This window comes from Nycticebus coucang, chromosome 10 (genome assembly GCF_027406575.1).
Source record: "Nycticebus coucang isolate mNycCou1 chromosome 10, mNycCou1.pri, whole genome shotgun sequence".
NCBI lineage: Eukaryota > Metazoa > Chordata > Mammalia > Primates > Lorisidae > Nycticebus > Nycticebus coucang.
Genome location: NC_069789.1, coordinates 82,252,543 through 82,266,368, shown reverse-complemented (window position 1 = coordinate 82,266,368; position 13,826 = coordinate 82,252,543). Strand labels below are relative to the sequence as shown.

The 13,826-nt window shown below is 41.5% G+C and overlaps 1 protein-coding gene across 6 annotated transcripts in view; it reads left to right on the top strand.

The window, feature by feature from the left end:
- TOR1AIP1 (torsin 1A interacting protein 1) overlaps positions 1-4,452 on the top strand; it is a 42,285-nt gene extending 37,833 nt beyond the window's left edge. For all 6 annotated transcript variants that reach the window (XM_053604414.1, XM_053604416.1, XM_053604413.1 and 3 more), the window contains one exon: positions 2,169-4,452. In XM_053604414.1, coding sequence (XP_053460389.1) covers positions 2,169-2,959 — 791 coding nt within the window. In that variant the 3' untranslated portion in view covers positions 2,960-4,452. The remainder of the gene's footprint in view (positions 1-2,168) is intronic.
- The last annotated feature ends 9,374 nt before the right edge of the window (positions 4,453-13,826 follow it).

Below are 13,826 nucleotides of genomic sequence, written 5' to 3'. Positions count from 1 at the left end.
CAGGTTTGACTAATCATAGTTTTACTTGTTCTTTCAAGTAAAAAAAAAAAAAAAAATGGTGGTATTCCATTAAAAAAGTACTAGTTGCTTTACAGCTCAGTTGCACAAAGTTCTTTTCCTTGAGATAACCGTCATGCTGTGCAGAAGTGCTTTATGCATACTTGCCATTTCTCCACATGAAATATTGAGAAGATAACCTACTCAAACATTGAGATTTAATACAATAAGTAACTTTAACTGCTTCATGAAAGACAGTCTTGAATTAAACTGGCCTTCTTTTTTAAACCTTGCACGTATGGCAGTGAAAATGCAATGGCTGCACTATTAGGGTTTAGTGCGACTGCCCTATGAGTAGCGCTAAGTCTCCTTAGTTTTTCCCACCATTGTTTTTGTACCGTCAGTGCAAATGTCTACATAGTGGAGAAGTCAAAGAACATCTTAGGAAAGCTTTAACCTTAAGGACTCACCCTAAAATAGGATCTTGAGGTATAACCACAGAACCACACTTTGAGCAGGTTATTCCAAAAAGGTCCCTAGTACAGTTATTAGCCTAGAGCAATCAATGAATAAATCAGTGTATTGTACTGTTGTATTATTAGCTGATTAAATGAAGCAGAATATGAAAAAGTGTTTTATAAACTGAAAAGTACTAGATAAATGTAAATTGATATTGTTATGGCCATGTTTTTTGTTTGTGTTTTTTTTTTTTTTTTTGAGACAGAGCCTCAAGCTGTCATCCTGAGTAGAGTGCTATGGCATCACAGCTCACAGCAACCTCCAACTCCTGGGCTCAAGCGATTCTTCTGCCTCCGCCTCCCAAGTAGCTGGGACTATAGGTGCCCGCCACAATACCTGGCAACTTTTTGGTTGCAGCCATCATTGTTGTTTGGCGGGCCCAGGCTGGATTCAAACTGTCCAGCTCAGGTGTATGTGGCTGGCACCTTAGCCGTTTGAGCCACAGGCACTGGCCATGGCTAATTAGCGATAAGTTGCAAACTAAATTTTACCAGTGTTAACTTGTATACCACAAAAAGGCATCAGTGTAATTAATCTAAAGGGACAACTAACTATTACAAGATCTGGAAGATGTTCACTTATATTGCATCCTTTTATTTATCCCTTTATATACTGCAGAAACATTCTGCCTTCGCCAGGCATGGTAGCTCACGCCAACAATCCCAGCACTTGGGGAGGTCAGGAGTTCAAGATCAGCCTTGGCAACATAGCAATACCCCATCTCTACAAAAGTAAGAAAAAAATAGCTGGGCATGGTGGTGTGCGTCTGTAGTCTCAGTTACTCAGAAGGCTGAGGCAGGAAGATCTCCTGAGCCCACAAATTTGGGGGTACAGTGGGCTGTGATGGCACCAAGGCCCTCCAGCCTGGATAACAGAGTAAGACCTTGTCTCTTAAAAAAAAGAAAGGGAGGGAGAGAGGAAGAAGGAAGGAAGGAAGGAAGGAAATATTCCTTCTTGAATAATTAGCCATGTGAAATGTGAAATGTAAACTGCTGGATTTCTAAGTTAAAAAATACTTTATAAAAGTGTCTTTTAGGGCGGCACCTGTGGCTCAGTGAGTAGGGTGGTGGTCCCATATACCGAGGGTGGCGGGTTCAAACCCAGCCCTGGTCAAACTGCAACCAAAAAATAGCCGGGCGTTGTGGCCGGCACCTGTAGTCCCAGCTGCTCGGGAGGCTGAGGCAAGAGAATCGCGTAAGTCCAAGAGTTAGAGGTTGCTGTGAGTCCTGTGACATCATGGCACTCTATGGAGGGCGGTAAAGTGAGACTCTATCTCTACAAAAAATAAAAAAGTGTCTTTTAATGCTATTTTTCTCCCAATTATTAACAGTATTAATAATAGTTTTGCTTTATAAACTATCATGCCATTTCATATGTTTAAATGCTACTTTTTCCTTGAATACTTTCTATCATTTTTACATTGAAGAGACAGGTGTATATTTATACACATACCTCGATACCTATAGATATTGAAATTTTCTTGAAAAGATGATAAATTATTTTCTTTAAGAAAGGAAATTATCAGTTCCTTTTTCTAAAATCCTTCCTCTTTTAGCTAATGTTTATAAAGATAAATACTGATTTTCAAAGTCATTTACCCTTGAATCTAAGAAAATGGTATTTATATGTGTCATTTATTCTTTTCTGACCAGAATTGACTAGACAACCCAAAAATGCTTCTTTTGCCAAGATGAAGTTGTGGTGGCCATTTTTCATAATAGCTCCTCTTGCCTTGGGGAGTTTTTGGTTCTTCTATACTCCTGAAGTAGAAACCACTGCTGCTGTTCAGGAGTTCCAGAACCAGATGAACCAACTTAGGAGTAAGTACCAAGGTCAAGATGAGAAGCTATGGAAAAGGAGCCTAACATTACTGGAAAAACATCTTAATAGCTCCCATCCTCGGCCTCAGCCTGCTGTCTTGCTGCTCACTGCTGCCCGAGATGCTGAAGAGGCACTTAAATGTCTGAGTGAACAGATTGCTGATGCTTATTCTTCCTTCCGGAGTGTCCGTGCCATCCGGATTGATGGGGCAGGCAAAGCTGCTCAAGACAGTGATACTGTCAAACTAGAGGTAGACCAGGAACTGAGCAATGGATTCAAAAATGGCCAGAATGCAGCCGTGGTACACCGCTTCGAGTCACTGCCCGCAGGCTCTACTCTGATCTTCTATAAATATTGTGACCACGAAAATGCAGCCTTCAAAGATGTAGCCTTAGTCCTCACTGTTTTACTGGAGGAAGAGACACTTGGAACCAGTCTTGGCCTAAAGGAAATTGAAGAAAAAGTGAGAGATTTCCTCAAAGTCAAGTTCACCAATTCTAATACACCTAATTCCTACAATCATATGGACCCAGACAAACTGAATGGGCTCTGGAGTCGTATTTCTCACTTAGTCCTACCTGTACAACCTGAAAATGCCCTGAAAAGAGGCATCTGCTTATAAGGTGTGAGAAAAAAAATCATGTCTCAAGTTCTGAGAATTTTTCGGACTTTCTAACCAGAGATAGGATTCAGAGCTCTTTTTTAAAAGAACTAGTTTCTTTTTAAAGGGAATTGGGTTCTTTAAACATGGAACATCTAAGTCATTTATTCAACCTAATTGTCTATTACATGAGAGAATTGTTATGTTAAGGGTATCTTGGGAGTGTAAATTCTATGCAGTTCCATAGATAATAATTTTGATTCTGGGCTGAATCATTATCGCTATATTATAACCAGTAAGAGGGATTTAGGCTCCTTTCTTGTGAACCTTCCCAACTTTTTAACTTAGATTTCTCACAAAGTTTGTTGTATTATTAAGATAGCTTCCTAAATATAACTGTGGATTTTCCCATTATGTTCCCTTTTACACCTTAGTTGGTGAGTTCCTTAGTCAGCTTCCACTTAACAAATGTAATGAAAGGTCATGTAGAGGTATGTGGACTTTTCTTTTGTTGTTGGAGGGCAGAGAAAAAGAAGCAAGGGAAAAGAAAGAAATTGTGTAATTAGGAAGGTAAGAGGAAGAAAAAAGTCTGCAAGATGAAATGTTACAGTAAGGCACTGAGATGTAGGTTAGTATTTTTTTTTTCTTTGAAGAAATTCTTGGTCCTTGCAAAGATTTTTAAAGCATGTTAATATATTTGTTTGCTTGAATCTTAAGGAAGGTAAATTGAGACAGTTTATTTTGGATATATCTTGAAGCTTTTGTTTTAAATTAAGAAATACAGTTTCAGGAATTGGTAAACTATCTGTTATCTAGCTATCCTGGGCTTTTGAAGAAGATTTCATTTTCTAGTTATCTACTTGTTGAGTCTAAATCCTTTAACAACACTCCATAACAGACATTTTTATATGTATATAAATCTTTAGATTTATTTACTATGCTCAGTGATCAATGTTATTGAGTGCCTCAAGCCAAGATAGTGAACTTTACCACATATGAAGAATGATAAATGTATTTCTATATTACCATGTATTTTAGTTGTGAGCCTTCTCATCTGTCAACTGCTTTAGTTTTCTTAAAATCTTCTTTTCTAGAGTCTCCTTTTTTTTATTATTTTCCATAAACCTTTAAATGAAAATATTGTTTTTAGAATCAGTCGTTAACTTCATGATTTACCCTTTGAGGGTCCCACATCTGGTAATGGGAGTGGTCTAATTTCTTACCACTGGGACTCATAAATTTATACCCCTCATTGTAATTTGTTCCTGACTACAAAGAAGTCAGATTATATTATTTTATGGAGGATTATAAAACAGTTTTTGAAGAAGCTTATTTTATACCTACATGTTATATAGCAAAATAAATGGTTTTATTAAATATTTCAGTGACCCAAGTAATTTAAAAGTAATAAATATGTCACATATCTTTCAGGAAAAATAATTGTAGCAGCTGATCTGTAAATGACTTTAAAAACTATTTTAGTAGTTTAAATAAATTTACTTTCTTGGTTTGTACTCTCTTATAAACGTAATGATTTATAAATCTTTTTAAAAAATTAATCCTTGGTGGCTCCTGTAGCTCAAGCAGCTAAGGTGCCAGCCACATACACCAGAGCTGGCAGGTTCGAATCTGGCCCGGGCCTGCCATACAATGACAACTACAACCAAAAAATAGCCGGGTGTTGTAGCGGGTGCCTGTAGTCCCAGCTACTTGGGAGGCTGAGGCAAGAGAATCACTTAAGCCCAGGAGTTTGAGGTTGCTGTGAGCTTTGATGCCATGACACTCTACCCAGGATGACAGCTTGAGGCTCTGTCTCAAAAAGAAAAAAAATTAATTCTTAGGTTTTCTTTACACTTGAACAATTATGGTGACTTTGGTAGGAGAAACAAGGCCAAAGAATTGGAGCCATTCACAAGTACATTGATTTGAAATGGAATTACCATGATTTTATATTTTATCCAGGGATTTTGAATTCTTAAAAATATAATTAATTTAGTCTCGGCACCTGTGGCTCAAGTGGCTAAGGCGCCAGCCACATACAGCTGAGCTGGCAGGTTCGAATCCAGCCCCGGTTCGCCAAACAACAATGACGGCTGCAACCAAGGAATAGCCAGGTGTTGTGGCAGACACCTGTATTCCCAGCTACTTGGGAGGCTTGAGCCCAGGAGTTGGAGGTTCCTGTGAGCTGTGATGCCACAGCACTCTACCCGGGTGACCGCTTGAGGCTCTGTCTCAAAAAAAAAAAAAAAAAAAAATATATGTATATATACATAAAATTAATTTAATTTAGGTATTGCTGACTTGGCCGAAGAATCTCCACACAGCTTTTCCTCAGCTTTTGTTTATCACCTCCCAAAGAGCCTTTTTAGGTATTTTTTCTAAACATCTCTTCCCCATGAAATTTTAATATCCCATGTACAATATATATCAGTTTATGAACTGTATTTTTTGTGCTTCATAACAAAATTTACTTTTGTGGGTGGCGCCGGTGGCTCAAAGGAGTAGGGCGCCAGCCCTATATGCCGGAGGTGGCGGGTTCAAATCCAGCCTTGGCCAAAAACTGCAAAAAAAAAAAAAATTATTTTTGCCTCCCAAAAAACAATTTTCATCCCCACTGAGATTACAAGCACATTATTTATTATTCACTTATTTAGAGGCAGCGTCTCACTTTGTCACCCAGGCTAGAGTGCAGTAGCAAAGTCATAACTCACAGCAGCCTGGGCTCTAGTGATCCTCTCTGAGTCAGATTCCCAAGTAGCTGGGACTAGAAGCATTTTATTATCACAAAACCCAGCAGTGTGAGGTGGGAAGTTCCTAGGAGGGTGAGTTTAGAGGCTGGAAAAATTCATCATGAGCATCACAAGACAACCAGTAATAACCCCTGATGAAGGGAAGCCTCTGCAAACTGCTAGCTGAAGCCCCCTCATGTCTTCCTGTCCACAGTTGGGTACGGTCAACACCCAAACCAGTTGGGAAGGAGGGAATAGTCACTCCACAGGGCTCAAATCACTGGGAATCTTCCAGATAGAGCACAGCCTTTCTTGAGCATTTTCAAATGACTAGGGTGATACACTTGGCCAGGTGCCTCTTCTGCTGTGCTGTCATTTATCCTGTAGCGTCCTGTCACAGCATTGACATACTCCCCTTACTACATGCCCCTTGAGAAACCTGTCATTAATATATGCACAATCGTAATCACGGAGTGTTCGAATATTTGTTGAGTAAAAAGCTCAAGCCCTGGGAGGTGCCTGTGGCTCAAAAGGTAGGGCACCGGCTCCATGTACCGGAGGTGGTGGGTTCAAACCCAGCCCTGGCCAAGAACTGCAAAAAAAAAAAAAAAAAAAAGCTCAAGCCCTGGGATTACACCTGTGGTGCATCTTACAAGGGTATATGTGAAACTTACTAAATGTAGAATATAAATGTTTTAACGCAATAACTAAGAAAATGCCAGGAAGGCTATGTTAACCAGTGTGATGAAAATGTGTCAAACTGTTTATAAAACTAGTGTATGGCGCCCCATGATCGCATTAATGTACACAGCTATGATTTAATAATTAAAAAAAAAAGCTCAAGCCCTACCTAATTAGGTAAGTTGCATCTTGCTCGGTGTTTTGCTTTTTTTATTTTTTATTATGTTATTTCTGAGACCTTTCTAAAAGCTTTTGTATTTTGAGCCAGAGTCTCTCACTCTGTCGCCTTGAGTAGGGTGCTATGGCATCATAGCTCACGGCAACCTCAAACTCTTGGGCAATCTTCTTGCCTCAGCCTTCCTTGTAGCTGGGGCTACAGGAGTGCACCACCACACCCATCTAGTTTTTTCTATTTTTAGTAGAGACAAGGTCTCACTCTTGCTCAGGCTAGTCTTGAACTCCCAAGCTCCAGCAATCCATCCACTTCAGTCTCCCACCAGAGTGCTAGGATTACAGGTGTGAGCCACCACGTCCGGCTTCAAAATCTTTTTATAACTATTTCAGCTGGGTTCAGCAATGCTATGAATAAGAAAGAGGACCAATCTAAAAGGTAGAAAGAAAACTGGTACTTCTCTGGTAAAGTCATTAAGGAGAGATCTCCCTAGGGAAAATAAATATCAAGGGAAAAGATGGAAGAATCTTGAAGTCTTTTCAGTGATATTTGGCATTTGCATTTTCTTAAAATAGCTAGCAAGTTTCCTTACATCTTTTTATATTGCCTAAAAGGGTGTTATAATGAGAGAAGAGATCGCTATGAGTATGGAGAGATGATAGATAAGAAAAATATTTGACAAGTATAATTGACAAGATTTGGTAATTAAATGTAATGTTGTGAAAATACCTCATAAAGGATTCTTCAAGATGCTATACTAACAAAAATCATCTCGTTCTATTTAGCTTATGTATCTTCTCTCCCTATATACTAAGCACAGGGTGGTAGACTCAATTCTTTTTTTTTTTTTTCTTTTTGCAGTTTTTGGCTGGGCCTGGTTTGAACCCACCTCAGCATATGGGGCCAGCGCCTTACTCCTTTGAGCCACAGGCGCCACCCGGTAGACTCAATTCTTAACTCTGCAAGGTCTTTAAGTTGACTTTTTGCAGTACAAAGTAGTCACACATTTAGTTGAGAATTGATTAAATAAAAACCCTGTTCAACTGGGAAATGAGAAAAGGTAGGCTGAGGTGAGGATTGAAAGAATATAATTCTCAGTCAATTATATATTTTCTCAGAAAATATGGGAGCCATGAAGGCTGGTTTTCAATGAAGGTTTTCAATGAAGACCTCAGCAGCCATTCCCTTTATCTCTACCCATTAGCGACTTCTCCTATGTGACTTCAATACCAAGTAGATGAATTCCATGGCTCAATCCAGAGTTTGGAGGATTCCTGAGAAGAATATATGGTTAAGCACAGCTGCCTGGATCACCCCTTTAATAGGAACCATGGGAGTAGGTGTGGGATAGGGCAGTTTCCAGAGGTCAGGCCAGGGAGTGGACAGATACGGTGCAGGGACAACCGAATACTTAAGAAGACCTTTTTTTTTCTTTTTGTTAAAAAAAGATATTTTTGCCGGGCGCGATGGCTCACGCCTGTAATCCCAGCACTGTGGGAAGCTGAGGAGGGAGAATCGCTTGAGCTCAGGAGTTCGAGACTCGCCTGAGCGACAGTGAGACCCCGACTCATGAAAAAAATGGAAAAACCCAGCCGGGCGCCGCTGCGAACACCTGTAATCCCAGCGGCTTCCGGAGGCTGAGGCAGCAGGGTGCCCGCAGCCCGAGTCTGAGGTTGTGGTGAGCTACCACGCCCACTGCACTCTGCTCAGGGGCATAGGGTGGGACCCTGTCTCAACAACAACAACAACAAAAAGATATTTTTATATATAACATAATTCTATATGACTGATTCATTTTGACTTTTTAAAGAAAACAAAGGAGGCCGGGTGACTCACGCCTGTAATCCCAGCACTCTGGGATGCTGAGGAGGGTGGATTGCCTGAGCTCACAGGCTGGAGACCAGCCTGAGCAAGAGCGAGACCTCGTCTCTAAAAATAGTTGGGGATTGTGGCGGGCGCCTGTAGTCCCAGCTACTTGGGAGACTGAGGCAAGAGAATAGCTTGAGCCCAAGAGGTTGAGGTTGCTGTGAGCTATGACGCCATGACATTCTACCGAGGCAACAAAGTGAGACTGTCTCGAAAAAAGGTGGGGGGGGGGTGGAGGATTAAAGTAATGGAAATATTTTTAAGTTTTAAAATCCAGGTCCTGGTCATGAGTCAACTACAAATGTGATTTCTTCCCATTGTTTCTATTTCTTCTAATCTGAAAAAGAGGGACAGTTATCAAGACTTCAGATCTTACTTCAGTCTACATCAGCTATTGTTAGTTTGTTTAAAGTCCTCAGTAGAACATGGAGCTTTCTTTAGTTTTCATTCTGTTTCTTGGGCAAGTGAGGTGGTGGGTGACCGCGTATCCAATTCAAGCTTGATTTGTAGCGCTTGCCCACTTTGAGAGAATACTATTAGACTAAACTCAGTAACAGAATCTACTCCATTCTATATGGTCTTCTAGCAAGGACATTCACCCATAGTAGTTACTTACATTTCTGAATGGACACATTTTTTATCCACTCTCAACTTATAATTTAAAATGACTTCCTCTTATTTTGCCTATAACAAAGATGGCAAAGATCTCTATAAAGGTATTTTTATACGTATTGGAATATGTATTAAGTTGCCCCTCCACCTTTTCTATTTCTGCCAACTATTTAGTATTTATTAATGCTCTAAACTGTTCTGAGTGATTTACTTGTATTAACTAATTTGATTCTCTCCATAACCCTAAGAGGTGGTACTATTTTCCCAATTTAATAGACAGGAAACTGAAACAGAGAAGTAAAGACACTCAGAGCAGTGAAGCAGAGATTTGAACCCAGGCAGCCTGGGTTTAGAGCATATATTCTTACCATGGAGATGTTCTCTAGAACCCCCATTCTAAATAAAGGAAGAAACAAATTCAGGGTCTCCTCTGCACTCTCACTACACCCTTCTCACACCAGATGTGTGGACATTTCCCTCCACACGTCAAGCAAGCCAGCAATTCCGCAGCAGATGCCAGCTGGGTGTCCTCCAAGTCAATTCTGACACCTGCATCAGATTCCGTAGGTTGAGAGATCAGCCCCTCAAGTCTGCCCTCCACTTCTTTTTTTTTTTTTTTTTTGTAGAGACAGAGTCTCACTTTATGGCCCTCGGTAGAGTGCCGTGGCCTCACACAGCTCACAGCAACCTCCAACTCCTGAGCTTAAGCGATTCTCTTGCCTCAGCCTCCCGAGTAGCTGGGACTACAGCTGGGACTACAATGCCCGGCTATTTTTTGGTTGCAGTTTGGCCGGGGCCGGGTTTGAACCCGCCACTCTCTGTATATGGGGCCAGCGCCCTACCGACTGAACCACAGGCGCCGCCCTGCCCTCCACTTCTGATGCCAATTGAAAGCCCCAGGTTGTTTTACCTGCACTAACCACTGGCTATAAATCGAGGTTCCCATGACTCCCTCTTCAGTTTGGTTGATTTGCTGAAGCAGCTCACGGAACTCGGAAACACTGTATGTATGAGTATGTATGACCATCGTGCCCTGCATAAGGTTTCAATGTTGCACCACGGAGACTACTGTGGTCCCCTAAGATAGTAAGGTCAGATTTTTATTGTACAGATATGTCTAGATACACAAATGCAGTTGACCCTTGAACACAAGTGCGAACTATACAGGTCCACTTCTACATGGATATTTTTCAAAATTTTCACACGGTGTGAAATTAATCATCTCCCCATGAGCAGTTTGTCTCTTTGGTACATTTTGTATTCCAGCACACAGTGTCTCTCTCACTTCCTGTGTTTTTGTTAATTGTGTTTAATGCAATATCATAAACCTTAAATAATACCAGGGGACCCATACAAAGTTCCACCAGTGATGCTGTAAGTGCTTCCAAGAAGCAAAGTCATGACATTATGAGAAAAAGTTGAATTGCTTCCTATATACTGTAGACTGAGGTCTGCAGTTGCAGTTGCTCACCATTTCAGACAGACCACTCAACTCAGAAACAAAATAAACTTTAAAAAATCAATAAATACACTACAGTACTGTAAATATATTTTCCTTCTGATTTTTTTTTTTTTTGAGGCCCTCTCTGTCATCCTGGGTTGAGTTCAATGGTGTCATCATAGCTCATAGCAACCTCAAACTCTTGGACTTAAGCAATCCTCTTGCCTCAGCCTCGTGAGCAGCTGGGAATACAGGCATGTGCCAATACACTGGACAGTGTTTCTATTTTAGTAGAGACAGGGTCTCACTGTTGCTCAGGCTGGTCTCAAACTCCTCATTTCAAGCCATTTGCCCATCTCGGCCTCCCAAACTGCTAGGATTACAGGTGTGAGCTACTGTGTGCCCAGCCTCCTTGTGATTTTATTTTTTTATTTTAATTTTTTTTTTTTTTGAGACAGTCTTACTGTGTCTCCCTCAGTAGAGTGCTGCGATGTCACAGCTCACAGCAACCTCCAACTCTTAGGCTTAAGCGATTCTCTTGCCTCAGTCTCCCAAGTAGCTGGGACTACAGGTGCCCGCACAACGCCCGGCTATTTTTTTTGTTGCAGTTGTTTAGCTGTTGTTTAGCTGGCCCAAGCTGGGTTTGAACCCACCCCCTTCGGTGTATGTGGCTGACTCCATAACCACTGTGCTACGGGCATTGAGCCCCTTGTGACTTTCTTGATAGCATTTCCTTTTCTGTAGCTTATTTTATTATAAGACTATAGTATGTAATATACATGACATACAAAATACATGTTAATCAATACGTTAATTTATCTTATCCATAAGGCTTTCAGTAACAGTAACATATTAGCAGTTAAGTTTTGAGAGAGTCAAAACTTCACTAGGGATCATACCCCTAACCCCTGAGTTGTTCAGGGGTCAACTGTACTTACCATGGTGATACAATTGCCTATGGTATTTAGTACAATAACATGTTGTACAGGTTTATAGCCTAGGAGCAATTGGCCAAACAGCCTAGGTGTATGTGCTCTGTGATGTTTGCACAATGACAAAGGTGCCTAATGATGCATTTCTCAGAACATAGCCCTGTCACTTATCAACAGATAGAGGATATTCCAAAGAATGCCCAAGAACACCAGATGGAGAGATGCATAGGACAAGGGGCATGAGATTTCCATCTATTCCTTCCCAGTCTATTCCGGTTATATTCAGTCTGTACCTTCTTATTTGTGGCTCTCCTTTAAACACTTTTCTTTCTTCCTTGCTCAGCATCATGTGCATCCAATATTGCACACCCTAAGGATGAATGAGGCAATCATCACACAGTCCTGGCTGTTGACATATATTTATGTACACAATCATGTCTTTGTAACTATAGTTGCTACAGTGTTGACTCACACACAGTTTGACTTTTTCACAGCACACTGTAACCCAGGGTTGCTTAAGTGTCTCTGCTTACCACCTACCCTCTATTTTTTTTTTTTTTAGGCTGGGCTGGGTTTGAGCCCACCACCTCCGGTATATGGGGCCAGAGCCCTACTCCTTTGAGCCACAGACGCCGCCCTACCCTCTATTTTTTTTTACCTCTTTCATCCTTTTTTTTTTTTTTTGAGATAGTCTCACTTTGTCTCCCTCTGGAGAGTGCTGTAGTATCATAGCTCACAGCACCCTCAGACTCTTGGGCTCAAGCGATCCTCTTGCCTCAGCCTCCCAAGAAGCTAGGACTATAGGCGCCTGCCACAATGCCCAGCTATTTTTAGAGACAGGGTCTCACTCTTACTCAGGCTGGTCTTGAACCAGTAAACTCAGGTAATCCTCCCGCCTCGGCCTCCCAGAGTGCTAGGATTACAGGCCTGAGCCACTACACCCGACCTCTGACCTCTCTCATCCTTAATGCAAAACTCAACACCTCTTTGAATTCCTAAGAAAGAATCCATTTGCATGGAGAGCATTAGCAAGTTTATGCAGAGGAAAAATTGACCACAGGACACAAATAACACACCCCACAGAACACGGAGTCATCCTTACACCTTTATGAGCAATAGTATGATTAAGAGTATGATTAGAAATCTTACTGCCGGGTGGCGCCTGTGGCTCAGTGAGCAGGCGCCGGCCCCATATACCGAGGGTGGCGGGTTCAAACCCAGCCCCGGCTGAACTGCAACCAAAAAATAGCCAGGCGTTGTGGCGGGCGCCTGTAGTCCCAGCTACTTGGGAGGCTGAGGCAGGAGAATCACTGAAGGCCAAGAGCTAGAGGTTGCTGTGAGTCCTGTGACATCATGGCACTCTACTGAAGGCAGTAAAGTGAGACTCTGTCTCTACAAAAAAAAAAAAAAAAGAAATCTTACTGCCTAGATGGTCCTAGCTGGGACCATATCCCAGTTCCACACTTTTTTCATTACATGATATTTGGCAAATTACTTAATATCTCTGTGCTTCAGTTTCCTCATCTCTAAAATGGGGAAAATAATGTAACCACATTATAGTGTTGTGAGGATTAAGTTGAGTTCATATATACAAAATACAGGCAAGGTGCTAAGCACATCAAAGGGGGACAATACACAAATTAGCCTTTTTTTTTTGAGACAGAGTCTCACTTTGTCGCCCTTGGTAGAGTGCTCTGGTGTCACAGCTCACACCAACCTCAAACTCTTCAGCTCAAGCCATTCTCTTGCCTCAGCCTCCCAAGTAGCTGGTACTACAGGCACCCACCACAATACCCAGCTATTTTTAGAGACAGGATCTCTCTCTAGCCCAGGCTGGTCTCGAACCCATGATTAACTCAGGCGATCCACTGGCCTTGGCCTCTCAGAGTGCTGAGATTACAGGTGTGAGCCCCGCACCTGGTCTTAGACATTTTTCTTTACCAAAATTCTTACCATCAATTCTCATCTCCCTTTTTCCTATGTGGCATCAACCATGACTGGCTCCTATTTCCACCCTTTTAGGTGACTCTTGCTATGCAGAGTACTTGGGCTTTCTCCCAGCTTACCTCCATTATAAACCCCAAGCCATCACAAAGTTTATAAACAAAGGGCCTTCCAGTTACTAGAATCCACTGCTCCCAAATCAGGAGTATTATAACAAATAAAAAAGCTTTTCCATCGCACACATATAGCTGTTTCTCTCATATATCCATGGCTTCTTTTTTTTTTTTTTTTTTTGTAGAGACAGAGTCTCACTTTATGGCCCTCGGTAGAGTGCCGTGGCCTCACACAGCTCACAGCAACCTCCAACTCCTGGGCTTAAGTGATTCTCTTGCCTCAGCCTCCCGAGTAGCTGGGACTACTATCCATGGCTTCTTATTCTTACCTTCATCATCCTACTCTCACCCTTAGTGAACCTCACTTTCTTTTATTCAAGCAACTGTAATTTGTTGAT